At 53.5% G+C, this 16,304-nt stretch overlaps 1 protein-coding gene across 27 annotated transcripts in view; it reads right to left on the bottom strand.

Moving 5' to 3' along the window:
- Positions 1-6,601: 6,601 nt before the first annotated feature.
- The window catches only part of PCBP3 (poly(rC) binding protein 3), a 54,237-nt gene continuing 44,534 nt past the window's right edge, over positions 6,602-16,304 (bottom strand). For 8 of the 27 annotated variants that reach the window (XM_064433366.1, XM_064433371.1, XM_064433369.1 and 5 more), the window contains 2 exons: positions 15,475-15,644; positions 12,868-13,794 (listed from right to left, as the gene is read on the bottom strand). In XM_064433366.1, coding sequence (XP_064289436.1) covers positions 13,758-13,794; positions 15,475-15,644 — 207 coding nt within the window. In that variant the 3' untranslated portion in view covers positions 12,868-13,757. The other 19 variants (XM_064433360.1, XM_064433359.1, XM_064433354.1 and 16 more) reach the window with 10 other exon arrangements.

The following is a 16,304-nucleotide window of genomic DNA, read 5'->3' on the forward strand; positions in this document are numbered from 1 at the left end:
GGGCTGACCCTGGTACAGCTGCAGCTGTAACTTGCTCCCAAAAGTATAGGAGGGCACCAAAAGCTTTAAATAAAACATTTTAAAGCATTAAATAAAATAAAAATAAAGCATTAAATAAAACATTGATGGCTCCAAACAGCAAACAGTCAACAGCACAAACCCAGCTGGCAAACAAAGTTTGCACCCAGGCTGGTGGCATGAAGGCAGTGGGAGACTTGCCACACTGGGGGACCATGCAGGGCTGCCGCCACCTCTGTCACCCTGCCTGTCCTCTGACAGCATCTCTGTGGGGATGGTCAGGTGAAAACATCGCAGATTTGGCTGTTGGAGGTGTCGCAAATTGAGATAACTCAGAAGAGCCCAGATGTTCCACTGATTACAAGTTAAAGCAGTGGAGGACCCTGTCCACTCTACACAGGCAGATACATCAAATAATGACTCTTTGGATAAGTAGCATCTAGAAACAGTGGAAAATAATTTGCAGACTGTGCTGAATAGAAACTTCATGAATCAAAAAAAACCTTCAGGCACTCTTTTTTCACTCCAACATGAATTTACAGAATCACAGAATAAGCTGAATTTGGAAGGGACCATCAAGGATCATCAAGTCCAACCAACTACCTAGTGTGTGGGCTTTTCAGGGCACTGAGGTGTGTGAGCTTTTCAGGGCTGCACACATGGCACCAGGAGATGAGGGCACTGCAAGGCAAATTTTCACAATATCTCAAATCTACTGATGATGCTCTTCCAGAGAGCGAGCACACCCAGGGACAAGTCCTGCTGCCTGACAATTCATGGGGATCAGACTTGATCTGGCTTTCCAACACACCTCCTCAGGCTTCCAAAAGGGAACTCTCCTGGGATTTTGAAAACCAGCCAGCAGCTCCCTGAAAGGGCTGGCAGGGAAGGGATCTGTCTTCACGGATCAGCTCAGCAGAGTAATTTCCTCTTAGCATTCTCCCTTCCTCTCTCCTCTTCCCTCACAGGGGATTATCCCAAGCAGAAGAGCTGACCTCTCCCTCCCTGCGGGCAGGGACAAGCAAGCCCCTCTTGGGAGCAGCTCTGCAGAGCTGGAGAAAGCTGGAGGCCAGCTGGCTGTGTCAGCAAAGATTTAATGATCATGGTATGGCCTGTGCAAGGCTGACCGTACAAGGCCCCCAAGTAGCTGCAGCCTGTCAGACCCCATATGCCCTGGGGAGCTCCTCCCACTCCCCTGGGGACCCTAGTCCCTGCCTGGAACCTAGGCCTGGCCCCCCCAGGACTGTCATCAGGCAGGATGTTCCAGGAGCATCTCACCAGATCTCTGGACTGGAGCAGTGTCCAGCTTCCAAAGCATTTTAAATCATTTTCTTTTCGGGTCTGTGGTGCTAAACCACAGACAACAGCCAGCAGTGTCCTCAGGACAATGAATAGCTATTTTTTTAGACGAGTGTGAGCTAGTTTTGCAGGAAACAAATCCACTCCCAAGTCAGTGGAACTAGCAGCAAGCCACCCTGTCTTGAAATCCAAAAATACATGCCTGTGAAGGATGTCCCCATCCCCTTCCTGTCCAGATAAGGCCAGAGAAACTGAACGCTATGGCTCTGTCTCTCTTGACAAGAGCAGGGAACCTCCTCCATCTATCCTCCTCCCTCTGGAGTGCCAAGAAGATGCATGAGGGAAGGTCCTCCAGGGTGCCTAAGTGCCCCAGAGAATGGGTGTTCTCCTTCCCCAGTCCCGGACCACAGCACTGCACTAAACTTTCAGTCCAATTCCAGACCAAACTGGCTGCTGGGGAAAAAAATGCACTTGGGACAGAATTTTTGCTTTTTCTCCTCCCAGAGATTGAGAAAAGAGTGAGTTTGCTCTGTTTTTCTGATATTAACTCTTCCATATAACCCTTTCTTCCCTTTAATCAAATCCACTTGGAAATGGAAAATAGTGCTTCCACAGGAAACATGGAAAGGAGCTGAAATTAATTCCCATGGGAAAAGCCTGGATTGAACCCAACAGTACATACAGAACCAAAAGGTGCTCTGGAAAGCAGAGACTGAGTTCCAGGCTGAGTTCCTGGACTGAGTTCCAGGCTGCAGCTGGGGCTACTTTGTCCCGTCAGATGGTGCTGGGAGATGGCCCAGTTAGGGAACACCGAAATTTCCCTGGTTGTAGCCACACACAAAGAACACCAGTGTCCTGCCAACTGCCTGAGTCATCTTTTTCACCTTCCCCCCAACTCCTGGGGACGTGGGCACCCAGTGATGGAAATGTTTGGGATGATGGATGTTTCCATGTGTCTGGTTACCAGGGGCTGCACCTCCCCAGACTGGCTGTAGGACTCCAAGCTGTCTGTCCCAGCGCCTATCCCAGTGTCCTCCCCATCTCTGTGCTCAGTCCTGCGCCACAGAAGCAACCATGCTGCACCAACCACAAACCCCCCTGGAAAGAACGTGGCTTGTGATGCTTCTGCTCATGATAATTCAGCTTTCCACAGTGGATCTCTGTAGAAGGAGGCAACAGAGAAACCCCTTCGAGCAGGAAAACATCACCTCTCCCACAGGTGCCTTGGGAGAATCTCACCATGGCAGAACAGGCCTAGACAGCGCCAGAGTGGGGTCTGGCATCCACCCACCTGCAAAAACACCCCGTGGAAGAGACAACCCATCTTTCAAAATGAAGACAGTCCTGCGAAGCGGCCCCTTGGCACCCTTTCCTTGCTAAGGGCTCGAAGCCGCCCCAGAAGACGCAGCCCAGCTGGGACATGGTGCTTCTCCAAACCGCTGACCCGGCACGAACTTCCCTGCTGTGCTGTTTGCCAGCTGCATCCGAGCTGGCTGGGGGGACCGTTCCCTCCCTTCCAGTGCTGTTTGGGGATGCACTCTTCCCTTCCCAAGCCACCTCACGGGGTGACCACCACTCCAGTGGGGATTTCCAGCTCACATCCATCCAGCACACACAGGGTGTGAGCGTCCCCCTCCAGCCCACTCTGGAGACCCCTTCCATGCTGGCACAGCCAGACACAGCACTGCTCCAGCAACAAATCCACGTCCCCACACCCAGGATGGTGAGTGCTGGGTTAATGTTTTCCCCATTACTTCACTCTGGCCTCCGTTCTTATGGAAAAAACCAAACCATCTGGTAATAATATTTCCCTAATAGCTGTCTGGGTCTGTGGGAAAGCTTGGCTCAGCTTCTTAGGGAAGATGAGAGGGTCGAATGAGAGGGAGGTTGTGGATATGGCGTGGGAGCTGGAGGAGAGGAGATAATGCTTTCAAGATCCTTTTCCTGGGCCACCCCCGTGCTTGCAGGGATTCTCGACTCACGGGGGAGCCACAGGATGCCAGGATGTCACACATTTGGGGTGCCTCACAGTTTGAGAGTCACACTCTCTTCCTCTGTCGTACAGGGAAGGCATGAAGGTGGGCAGCAAGATTCACTTCCAGGACTTTCACCCCACCTCCATTTTACACTCAGAAAATAGAAACAGCCCAAAGCCTGGGGTTTCGGGAGTTGGGAGCGTCATTGTTTGGGAACAAAACTGGCTCAAACCAGAAAGATCAGCAGCACCTGCACTGTCTTCCTGTTCTTGGAGAAAAAGCAGCACGCTGGGACATGCCACCTTCAGCCCTGGGGACATCACTGGAGGGACAGAGGACAGAGGAGCCCCCTCTTGTGGAGTACATCCAGGAAAAATGGGTGGAAAACCACGCACTAACCCTATCAGCAGCTGAGCAGGGAATATTTTCCACTCTTCTGCGATAAAAGGCGTGGCTTGGGTGATTCTCAAGAAGCAGAGCATGCCTGCCGGGCTGGGCACGTGTTCCCTGGGGAAGGCAGGTCCCAGGCGCTTGAGGAACAGTGGAGCAGCTGCCAGACACAGTCCTGCTTCCAGCTGGGGGACTGCAAATGCAGGTTCCACCCAGCCCCACACTCTCAGAGCCCGGCCTGCATCCCTGAACTGCAAAGGGACAAGCTACACAGGTTGAGAACTTGATTTTCCTCTGCTGTGGATTGCATCCCCCCTCTGCATCCGTGTGGATGCAGGCATCAAATCAAAGCATCAATCTCAAAGCCTTGGGAGGGAACAGAAAAAGCATCCTCCTTGTTGGCTGCCCTCTCTGCATATCTCAGCTGGCTTCCTGGCACAGTGCAGCGCAGAGCCAGCCGGATCCTTTCCATATTTTCCACAGGGATGGTCCAGCCCAGCCCAGGAGCTTGCACGTGTCTAACAAACTCCCAGAAGTTACCAGCAGCCCATTCCCAGGCTGTTTCTGCTCCCATTTTCATTAAGTGTGCATGTTCATACTCATTATTTTTACCACCCCAGCAGCTTTCCAGGCTCTGGATGTGTTTGTGCCCTTCCAGAGCAGTGCTGTGATGCAGGAAGGCATGCAGCCCAGCTCCCTCCACCCCAGAGCTACATCCAGCTGCAGCCTTTTCCTAGAAGGATGAAACAAGTCAGCCATCCTTCCTGGCAAGAATGCCTTCCCAGCCCACTCTAAGCAGTGCCGAGCATCTTCCTTGTATCTCTCACAGGCAATGAGAAGCAAATGCAAACCATCCAGCCATGGAGAAGGGGGAATGACTTTACACTGAAAGTAGGTTTGTGTTGGATATATGGAAAGAAATCCTTCCCTGTGAGGGTGCTGAGGCCCTGGCACCGGTGCCCAGAGAAGCTGTGGCTGCTCCTGGATCCCTGGAAGTGTTCAAGGCCGGGCAGGATGGAACTTGGAGCAACCTGGGACAGTGGGAGGTGTCCCTGCCCATGGCAGGCGGGTGGAATGAGATAGGCTTTAAGGTCCCTTTTAACCCAAACACCCCGTGGTTCTAGGTTTGCTCTCCTCAAGCCTATTTCCTCTGCTCCATGCAGCAGATTCCAGCACAAGCTGCAGCCAGGGGAATCCCAGCAGGGTGTAAAGATAAGCATCTCCCTCCCCCAAGTTTATTATTTTTTAGAGGCACAGCCAAAGGTAAACAGACTGTTTTAATCTCCAAACACTCACCCTCTCAGCAGGAAGCCATGGAGCTGCAGCCAGCACACAGGGCTGGATGCAATGAATGGGGCTGTGGGGCCTCTGCACCCTTAAATGCCTTCAGTGGGGCACAGAAGCTTTCTCTTGCAGCTGATGAGTCCTGCAGAGGTTAAGCCAGTGCATGCAGGTGGTTCACATCCCTCTGCATCACACCTCTCCAGCCTGGGCAGGGATTCAAGCCATGTGCTGGGGTGGGTGGACACAATAACTTTTGGGGTTGTTTGCGCACACAGCCCCACTGAGTCCTTCCCCAGGGCTGCTCCCACCCAGGGCTAGCTCTGACTCTGGGAAAATCTCCCAGCTCAGCAAAGGCCACAGAAGGTGCTTCATGGATGGCCCAGGGCTTGCAGGGAGGGGGGAAAGGAGCCCTGAGCCATGTTTCCCAAAGCATTGCTCTCAGGTGGTGACACCCTGCTTTGGGGTGGTCTCCATGGCGCTGCTGCTCTGGGAAGGGGATGGGAACAACAACGGGGGTTTTTCTCCATGTGAAAGCATACAACCAATTCCTGGGCAGCAGGAGCCCAGAAAACCTGGTTTTTAGTCAAAAGTGGGTGCCAGGCCTGGAGCTGTACGTTGTGGTTGGCTTGTCAGGGAGCAGGGCTGGGCACCCCAGGCAAGAGCATGTCAGAGGTGGCACAAACAAGGGGAGGATGACTTCCAGCTTCCACAGAGATTTGGGGCTGCTGCTCCCTAGGGTTGAGCAAGGCTGTAGAGAAGGGTGAACTGCCCTGCCTGCCTGCCACAGCCCCTTTGCAGTGCCAAACGGGAGAAGGGATGATGTGCACTCGGAAAATATAATTCCAGATGAAGAAAAAAGGTTAATACAGCTTTTCTTTGCCTTTGTTTCCACATAAGGCAGAGGTCTGGGCAGGCAGTGCTGGCCTCTCCTGGATGTGTGTCAAGCCCAGGGCTGAGCAGGCTGGAGACGGAGACCCTCCCTGCACCAGGGCAATATGCAGAGCACGAGCAGCGCTCTGGCTCCTGTTCTCGAGTAGAAAGGAAGCATCCCAGAGGAAAACCATGCCCCAATGTGTCCAAAAATAGCACCAGGGCTGCTCCAAGGTCCAGCAGGCTTGGTACGTGGTGGGCTGGTGGGGGGTATTTGAGAGCTGCCATTGTGTGAGGCTGGATGGTGAGCCTGTACACCATCTGGATCCCTAGCAGCCCCTGGATTGCTGGGCTGCTCCCAAGGCCTGGCAGTGACTCACGCTTGCTATAAACACGTCTCCTGCTGGATAATGTATCCCACTCGTCAGTGCCTTTCGGGAATGCTCTAGATTCTCTTTGCAGTGCTCCCCCTGTCCTGTTCCCACCTCCCTCCTGGCAGCCCTGCTCCCATGTGGGATCATTTCCCTATGCTGAGTGGAGCCAGGGCTCTGAGGCCCATTTCCCCAGCCACAGTTTGCTTCATGAGCTCAGTTTCCCCATTAACCATTCTGGGGGCATTGAGGCTTTTGTACTATGGGGGCACCCCAGCAACCACCTCTCTCCCTGTGGGTGCCCCACTGCCCAAGCCACGGCTCCCCAGCCTCATTCCATTCACAATGGAGGGCACCTCAAGCAACAAAAGCTTTATTACGCTGACACAGATAAGCCACGAAATACATTGCGAAGCATCAGGGGCGTGAGGAAGCGCAGACAAGGTTGGTGAGAAGCACTGGCTCGCAGTGGGTACCGCTGCACGCTGACTGCAAGCTGCTGTCCTCCTGAGACCTGCTGCCCCAGCCCCCCGAGCCCGCTGTTGCCCCTTGCCCCGGCCGAGGGAGCAGGGTCTGGACAGCCGTGGGTGGGGGGTTCAGGCAGTGGCCCCAAGGGTGCCACGAAGGAGAGGGAGAAGCTCACAGGAAGCCGGCAGCATCTTCGGAGGGGGCTCAGGCATCAGCCACTGGCACCGGTCAGGGGGTGAAGGTGTTCCTCCCGTGGGGGTCAGGGTCTGCAGAGCTGGAAGGGCAAGCAAGGAGATGGTCAGGGATCAGTCAAGGCTCCGGTACCGGTGCCTCCTGGCCTCTCAGGCTACACGAATGTGAAGCTGCTTCAACACCCTGAGCAACCTTCCAGTGTGATGCTGAAATCACCCACACCCCACAATGCCAAGGTGGAGAAGCCATGCCCACACAGAGCTCTGCTACACGACAACAAATTTCCCTTTTTGGGAGCTCACACCAAACACATCCAGCATGAGCTGGGCTGCCAGGTGAGCCCAGGTGGTTGCTCGGCATGCTGCATTTGCCTCATGGGCTCTCACTGAGTGCTGAGAGCAGCCTTTTGGGAGCTTCAGAGAAGCCATCTGAACACACTGCGGCTGTTGCTGGGCTGAGGATCTGCCCTTTCTCTGCCCTACAATCCCATGGCTGCAGGGATGGTGACTGTGGAGAGCTGGTTCTGCTCGACCCCATCAGCAAGATTTGGGGGTGATGAGCAAGGGCACAGCTGTGCTGGGGGTGATGGGCAGCTGAGAGAGGAGCACTGGGGAAGGGCACACATTCCCTACAACCTCTGCCTGGCACTGCACTGCACCTCCCTGCCTCTGGAAATCACACTTCAGCCCAAAATATGTCGAGGGGACTTTTACTTGCGACAAGAATAAATTTTAGTCTTCAACTGAAAATTTGTTTTAAGCATAGAGATGGCAGTTTCTCTGGGTTTGCATTTTTTTAACTGGCTTTTTACTGACAGTTCCTCTGCAGTGCTCCTGAAAGAGATTTGGGAGCATGACTGCGTGCTTGGCAACACAGAGCAGCATCCCTTGGGAAAACCACATCACCAGCTGCAGCAGCAGTGTCAGGTTACATCACTTCAATGTCTTCCCACCAAAAAACCCTCCACACTGCTAACTGACTGCTTTTGGATGAGTACATTATGGCCTGCTCCTCTTTGTACTGGGAAATCCTGTTGGATATCTGCTGTGGTTTGATCCCAAGTTGTGCATGTGCTCCTCAGTTCCGGAGCAATGCTACCCCATCCCTCGGTGTTCCGTGTGCCTGGCCACACCGCCAGCTGGCTGCTGGCCCATCACCACTGTGCCCATGCTTGCACAGAGCATCTCATGCCCTCAATGTGCCCACCCTCCCGTGGGGCATCCTGTGCCACCCAATCCCATTGGACACAACAAAATCCAGAGAAGCTCCAGAGACAAGCACCACTCATCCCAATTGATCCAGACACAAATTCTCTCAGACACAGGCTTTCCCCAGGGACAAACAGTGACACTGCCTGCAGGGAACCAGGACACAGCACTCCAAGTGTGCTTCAAATATTCCAGTCCTCATGCACATTCCAGCCTATCCTTTCGGGATCAAAGCAGTTCCTTCTGGAAACAACACGTGTCCTAAATCAGCCACAGTTCTGTGGTTCAGCATGGGGCTCACACCCAAAGCCCCCTCCCGCTGCTCCATCCTCATCCCCATCTCCCGTCTGGTTTTCTTCTCCTTGTGCAGAGTGGACTTGATCATCATTTCTAGGAAGAGACATCGCTGCGGTTAAACTGCCTAAACACAAGTGTGGGAATCCAGAGCCAGCCTGGCTTTGAACTTGGCTGTGTTTGATCTCTGGGATGTTTTTGGAGCGATCTAGAGTGTCCTCTTCCTCTTTGCAGGACAAGGGTGCTGGGGCAGAGTGGGAGGAGGGCTGCACATCTGGGTGGAGGGAGTTGCACATCTGGTACATTCAGTACTTCCTAAAAGTCACTGCCACGTTACCCTTTGGACGGGGGCCTGGAGCTCTCTGCATAGCACAGCAGATCAGGATCTGCAGCTGTATTCCTTTTGAAGGGAAAGCAAAAATATCCCTCTCCGCAGAGTCCCAGCTCCCTGTAACATCCAGCATGGGAGCAGGGGGACTATATGGGAGACCATGACCTTTCTACCATGACCAAGTCATTCCGGCAGCTGCAGAGGCTCCTGCTGCCAGCAAAGGCACAGAGCAGGCAGCTTGGGAATGCGTCCCTGGGGACCACGGGCATGGAGAGTCGTTGCACCTCCCCAGCAAAACCTTGTCCTTCTGCCAGCCAGAGGGGGCTCCGGCCAACATAAGGGGATGGCTTGTGCTCGACACACTTCCTTGCCCATGTGGGCTGGCTCCACGAAGGTCCCAGCACTGACAGGACCATTCCTACATCGGGGGACGGTGCCAGTGTCCCGCTCGCGGGATGCCACTGCCCGTCACCAGTGTCACGGACACACACACACAGAAGCCCGCTCCCTTTCCAGCAGCGCGGGATGTCCTCTGCACGCACCGGCGCAGCGGCTGGAAGCGCCGGACATCCCAGTGCCGCCCACATCCCGGCGTGGCTGTCCATGATCCATGAAAAGCTGGGCAATGGGGACATCTAGTGACCAGCCGGAGGCGCTCAGAGCCGGGGACCGGCTACGCTCCCGGGGCGGGGGCTGCAGCCCGGCAGGGCTAGGGGAAGATGCCTTCCATCCCTGTGGCCAAGGAGAAAATGGGATTAAGCATTCATCCCTGCCACACCACGCAGAGATCCCCCAGAAACTCTACCTCTGCCCGTACAGGAGACAAGAGATTACCCATGGTAATGGAGCATAAACTGGGAATTAATATAATTAAAAGTGACCAGCATGGACACAATAACAAATGCTGGAGTAACAGCTCAAAGAGAGGATGAAATTTAAAGAGTCTCCCCTGTGAAAGTCACTTTCCCTTAGGGGAAACAGTCTATTTTTTTTCAGCCTTATTCTGTACTAGATTTGCAAATACCATCTAGGGGGAGAAAAATGCACAAAACAATACTCCAAACAATTTTGGGAGCACAACAAGGATATGCAGGGGGAGTGGGGACCTTCTGCTGAGGCCACAGGGCTGAGCACAGACCTCAACTGGCCCCTCTCTGATGGAGATCCCCACAGTCCAGGGGCAGGAGGAGGCACTGGACCAATACTTTCCAGTCAAAATCAAAATATCCCCTTAAATAATTCATTCCTAAAGAGTTTGACTGAGTTGGTTGCTTCCAGAAATTTTAAATCATTCTGGCTGGATAACATTGCATTGTTTTGGGAGAGAAAAGCAATGTACTAAAGCTATTCTGTTTATTAACTGGGACATTCACCTTGTACTGACTATTCACAGTAGTATTAGAGATTTTTCCCAGTGGCATGGCTGTGGAAGCATCATCACAGTATTTCAAGTTCATCTAAAATGGAAATGCAAGACCTATCACAGATCAAAGCAAAACACTGAGGCTCCTTCCAAAGAAAATAGCAAATCTCCTTTTGAGTCATCCCAAGGAAATCAAAGCTGAGTTTGATACATTCCTTGTAATTTTGTTGTTATCCTTGTTGAGATCAAGATGCTCCCAGGAGATGCTGCAATGGTTTCAACACCTTTCTCCAAACCTCACACAAGCCCAGATGATGATGGATAATCTGATTCCCACATAACACTGCAGTTTCATCTTTTTTTTTTCCTTTATAAATTTGCAAAATAAGCTTGGCAATGTGACCCCCAAAGAAAAGTTGTGAAGTCAAAGGGAATGCCAGGAGGAGGGATGCTTCAGGTTGTCCTGTGCAGTATCAGGAGCTGGACTCAATGATCCTTGCAGAATCCTTCCAGCTGAGGATATTCTAGGATTCTATGACTGTGCAGTGCTCCTGTGAGGTGACCCAGGTGAATGCTACTGCTTGGACTGTCCCTTGTCCCCCTGTGGATGCATCCAGCATTCCCTGGAGCACTCCCATCAGCACAGATCCTTGTGGGGGCACAAGCCTTGACACAACAAGCAACACTCAAATCCAGCCTCTTCTGCCTCACCACTGATTCCTGGGGTGACTTTCCTGCAGCCTGGCTGGGTGATGGATGCCTGGCAGTAGGCTGGGATGGGGATGGTGCCCAGAGGGGGTGTTATCGGTGGGTTTGCTGGTGTGGGGATGGCTGCAGAGGTTTTGCTGCAGTCTGCTCCCCCACTCCAGCAGCCTCTGAGCTCAGCTGCGTCTGGCAGCCCCAACCTGGCATTTGCTATTTTCAGCAGCACTGTCTCAGTGGAGGTGGGGAATGGCACAGGGAGCACAAACACAGAGCAGAGGAATTCAGAGCAGCCATGATCTGCAGGCACTGTGCAAAGCCACTTCCGTGTCCAGGATGCTGTCACACTACCTGGCCTTCCCCAGGTGTCTAAATCCCACAACCTTGTTGGCCTGGGATGGATTTCTCAGTCTTGGTCAACGTGATTCTGCTGCTGCTGTGCCTCCATCTTCTCATGAAGCTCTCCTCATGCTCCAGCTTGTCCTACAGCCCCACAGAGGAGCTAAGAACGGCAGGATGGGCTGGCTTCCTCCATACACCATCCCACTCCGAGGGGACAGCACCCCAGGCTGCCATGGAGCGTGGTGGCAGTGGGAGGTGAAGCTTTTGCTGTGGCTCACCACCCAGGCCACCAGGGTGGTTATTTTCACTGAGTCTCACACACAGATATTTCATTCTTCCAACAGATAAAACACTTATTCTAAAGCAGAATGAGGAACAGGAGAAGATCAGGAGTGCTCCTTGCCAACAGCTGACTCACCACCTTGGCAGGTGGGTCTGTGCTTTGCTGGCCAGTTGGCGACTTGGAGGATGCCCTGTTTGGTGCCTGCCTCCCTCCATCCTCAGCATCAGCACAAATACGTGGGGGAGGTGACAGCAAGGGCTGCTGGCCCCCCCTGAGCCCCTCAGCACTCCCCACAGCAACTGTGCTCCTCTGGATGGGGAACCACAGGATGCTCTTGAGCCTGTGTGGCGCTGGGCCACCCAAAAGGTACAGCTGAACCCAAAAGGCACAGCTGAACCCAAAGTGGGGAGAGCAGGGCAAGGGGTTGAAGACAGCAGCAATGCACCTTATGGAGGATCTGGGAGCACCTTTCAGCCACAAAAGCTTGGAATGCTTCAGACAGCTGAGCATGCACAGGTTTCAGGATACCTGGGCAGAGCAAACCCTGATGCTCAGTGGCACCACCTTCACCCTTCTGGGCTCCTGGGCTGTGCTCTCACCCCCAGCAGCTCCCTGCTGGAGTCCACAGCCCCCTGCCCATCCTTGGCTCCACTGATGCAGTGGCATCGCCTGGGATCCCTGACACAGCCTGTGTGAGTGCTGAGCAAGCACTACTGGAGACAGGAGGAGAAGTGGGCCAGCATCCTGGCAGGAGAAGGGTGGGAAACTGCCAGTGGTGCCTGCTGGTAGTGAGGGTTGAAGAGAGGGAAAGGCCCAGAAAGTCTTGGGGCTCACCTCAAAAAACAACGCATTTCCCATGTGGTACAGTGCAAAAATGTACCGTGTGGCTGCTTCAGCTCTCTGGGGACACAGTGTATCATGGTCCCCTCATATGCAATCCGGGAAAAGGGACAATCAGGAATTAACAGATGAAAAATGTACATTTCCCTGCTGGAGAGGCAGGAGAGAGAAGACAAGCCCGGAAGCAGAAGGCAGGGCTGGGCACAGAGGGTCTTGGGGAAGGGTATGGGAGACACACATGGTAGATCCGTCCAGACAAGGGGGCAGTGAGACATGATGGTTGTCACACCATAACCTATAAATTAATCTCAGGGAAAACCAAAAGATTATGCAAGCCAAATACTCTCCCTTTGGAAAAAAAAAAAAAACCAAACAAAAACCAGAAAGCATGGAACCACTCAGGAAGTGCATTGGTCATTTCTCTAAAAAAATGAAACAAAAAAAAATTATTATGCCAATGATAAATAATAGTAGTAATAATAGTAATAATAATGATAATAATAAAAAATTGAGAACTCTTGCATACAACTCCCACCTTCCCTCCAAGTAGCTAAAAAGGTGTGGAAGGATGCAGAGGGAAGGACGGGGCTGGCATTGTTGGGGAGACCCAGGAGAAGAACAATCGGAGCCCATCAGTACCAGAGCTGCACAGACATTTATTGAACACAAACAACGACAAACACAGCTGGCTCACAGAGCTTCCTGAGGTTTTGCTTGTGGGGGATTGCCAAAAGAGTGCTTTCAGAGGCCCCTGGGGGTGTGAATCCCATACAGCTGAGTTCTTCCCACTTCCAGGTGCTTGTTAGTTAAAAAAAAGAGCATTTGTGTGTATCTCTGTGTGTGTGATTCCCTTAGTTTAGTAGGAAAATGGGCTTGTCTGGACCATGCCATGTTCCAAGAGAGAAGCCTGTGGGTTGAACCCATACTTGGCTTCTGCTTCCCAAATGACACAGGATGAAAAATATGCCCTTAGCCTAAGGGCAGGGGCGTGAGGCTGCAAAGGTGAGCCAGGACAAGCAAGGGAGAGCACCAAAGGAAGGAGGGTGAGAAAAAGTAAGTAATCTGAAATATGCACAGCTCTGGGTGGCATCATTATGTCCATATGCTACAGAAAGTACCGCCAATGTCAACTCAAACATATAGGTAGCTATGCTAGACTGATACTAGAGACCCCGCCAGCTCCTGAAGTCTTGCCAGTGAGAGAAAAAAACAATGCCCCTCCTCCCCCCTCCCTTGTCCCCAAAAAGCAGATGAAGAATGAACACCCTAACGCTGAAAACAAGGACCATAACCAAAGAGTTTGGGAGCAGCTTCGGGAGCACAGAGCAAAGAGCTTGTAAAGAAACGTTCCAATGTGTGCATATGCGCCCATGTGTTTATATACATATATATATATATGTTAGTAAAGAAAAGAGTATCTGTGGAGGCAAAGGGAAGACAGTAAATGTACAGGCAGAACAGGCTGGGTGGAGTGCCGGTGGCTGGAGAGGGTCGGGTGGTGCGGAGTGGAGGATGGTGGGTGGAAATTAGAGTGCGCCCATTCCAGTGACCTCAGACGTCAGCCTAGAATAGACAGGGGCAGAGAGAGGGGTGGGGGGGAGACAAAAAACAAGTGCTTAATCACCAGAGCAGAAAAGAAAACGAAGACCCTGCGGGGCAGTGCTCTTCCTCTTGCCCAGATCCCGCCTAGATGGAGTGGGCAGAGCATCACTGGGTGGCCTGGCGTTCCCCCGGGGAGGGCATGGGGGGCTGAAGCACAGAGCCAGTGCAATGGCTGGCTGCATTCCCCTCTCCTCACTGTGGCCAGGTTGGGGTGTCACCCACCAGAGGTGCTGGCAGGAGTCATCCCAGAGCACAGCTTCTTTTCCAGCAGCATCCCTCCACAGGGGACAGGCAGCTGTGCCAGCTCCCCTGGCTGCTTTGTTTTGCTCTGGTTTGGAAACTATGGGAGAGACTGAGCCCCATCCAGCCGCCTCACCTCTGCACAGGGGCAGCTCAGCCAGCCCTTTACAGCAACTAAGAGCCACTTCTTTTTCTTTTCTTTCTCTCTCCTGTCTGGCGGGGGTGGGGGGATTGGCAAGGATCTGCAGGGAAGTCACTCAGCCATGCCCATGGGTGGGGGGCTAGCCCTGTCCCTCACCCAAGCAGTGGGAGAGGTGCCACGAGCATGGGCAGCGGGGTAGGATGGGATGGCAGGGGTCTACTACAGGTCGGGGCTCGAGTGGGTTGGATGCAAGGAGGACAAAGCACATACAGACCTCACCGGTGCTCCCAGCCCACACCCCAACAAGTGTCCATCACTGCCAGCAGACCCCCGTCCTCGGGGCCCTGCCAGCAGCCTGCGTCCTGCACGCATCCGGGGCTGGCGATGGGTTGGCACAGCATCAATCCTGCCCAGGCGAATGGGCCCGTTTGAGTGACTCTGCCAGGTGGGTGCAAAGATACCAAAAAGGTCCTGTATCCCCTTAAACGCACTCCCCACGAGTCCACAGACACAGGCAAACAGGTCTGAGTGAGCCCCCTGGACGCAGCTCACTGCCTGCATGGAGCAGGGCCCCAGCTCATCTCTGCAGCTACGCCTCCCCTGCACGCTGCCCTGGCAGGCCCTTGCCGGCCCCCAGGCTGCGTCTCTCCCCGGATGGCAGCAGTGCTGGGAAACCTTGGCCCCTGTGAAGTCCTGCAGTGCCAAGCTTTTCATGATGAAAAGGAAGCAGTCAGGCCATTCCCAAGTCTTGCGTTTATTGGACTGATTGTTTTCACTGAATGGAGGAACGCCTTTTGGAGGCCTGGAAGCACGTGGAAGACGCAGTGAGTGATGCTGGGATCCCTGCAAGCAGGTCCCAAGTGATGCCTCCCTGCAAGTGGCTCAGCTCCATTCCTGTCCCCATCCCCTGCCTCATCCACAGGACAGACAGCGGCAACTTGGCCTACCCACGAGCAAAATCCTTGAGCGAGGGTGGAGGGAAGGCAGGCGCCTGGTGTGACCTGCGGCCACTCCGCCAGCAGCATGGTGGCTCCTGGTCCTCAGCCAAAGTGCCAGCTGAGGCCAGACGTCCTGCTGGCAATGTCTGGTCCCTGCTCAGAGGTCTTAGCAAGACCATCCCAGCTGCCCTTGGGAAGCCCCTGCTGGCCCCTGGCACCAGGAGCGCGTGTTGCTCCCTGAGTGCCGGCAGGACAGGCTCGGCCATGGTGGGATGGGATCGGCTGTGGTGGGAGGCGGTGGAGGTCGGCAGGGGGTCTCACCTGGCATTGATGAGGTACTGCGCAAGGCTGATGTTTGCAGGGGTTCCTGTGATGGTAATTTGGCGCTCCGATGACCCTTCCGTGGCATTCGCGATTTTGATCTGCGCTCCCGACATCTGACGAATTTCATTGATTTTGGTCCCTTGGCGTCCGATTATGCAGCCTATTAGCTAGGAAAGAAAGCACGGAGGGAATGTCTGAGAAGCGGCAGCTCTGGCAGTCACCAGCAGGACGTGAGCACACCTGGGACAAGAGTGACCTTAATGCTCATGAAAACAGGAGAGGGACAGCCTGGGGTGATTCCTACCAGCACGTGAGCATGGTCCTCCAAGGACACATCCAGAGACCAGCCCCGCTCTGCTCCTTGTGAGGAAGAATCTCCATTATCTGCACATGGTGCCCAGCACCTCAAAGGGCTTCAAGGAGGACTCATTTCAGTAATAATAATTTTCATGGTTTAATGAATGGTCAATGTTTTGCAAGTACTTATCCTCTTGCCAGGCACAGCAAACCCAAAGGTGGTTTGGACACATTACTATAAGGAAACAAGCCTGCTGCCTTCCCTGGTGACAGACCAACCCCAGGAGTCCCCTCATCAGCTGGTGCAGTGACCCCATCTCACATTTCTTCTATCCCACTGGGACACCCTCAGTGCCTCTGCTACCCCCTCTAGCTCTTCTGGTGCAATCCAGTGGCTTGCCAGCGGGCACAAGAGAGCACCACACAGCTGTGGCACCCTCAGAAAAAGTGGATCCCACGTAAAAGCACGTCTTGAGTACTCTTTTGAAAAAATCAGAGCCGGGTGGAGACTTGAATTTCCTCAAATGTTC

This window comes from Passer domesticus, chromosome 10 (genome assembly GCF_036417665.1).
Source record: "Passer domesticus isolate bPasDom1 chromosome 10, bPasDom1.hap1, whole genome shotgun sequence".
In the NCBI taxonomy this organism is placed as follows: Eukaryota; Metazoa; Chordata; class Aves; order Passeriformes; family Passeridae; genus Passer; species Passer domesticus.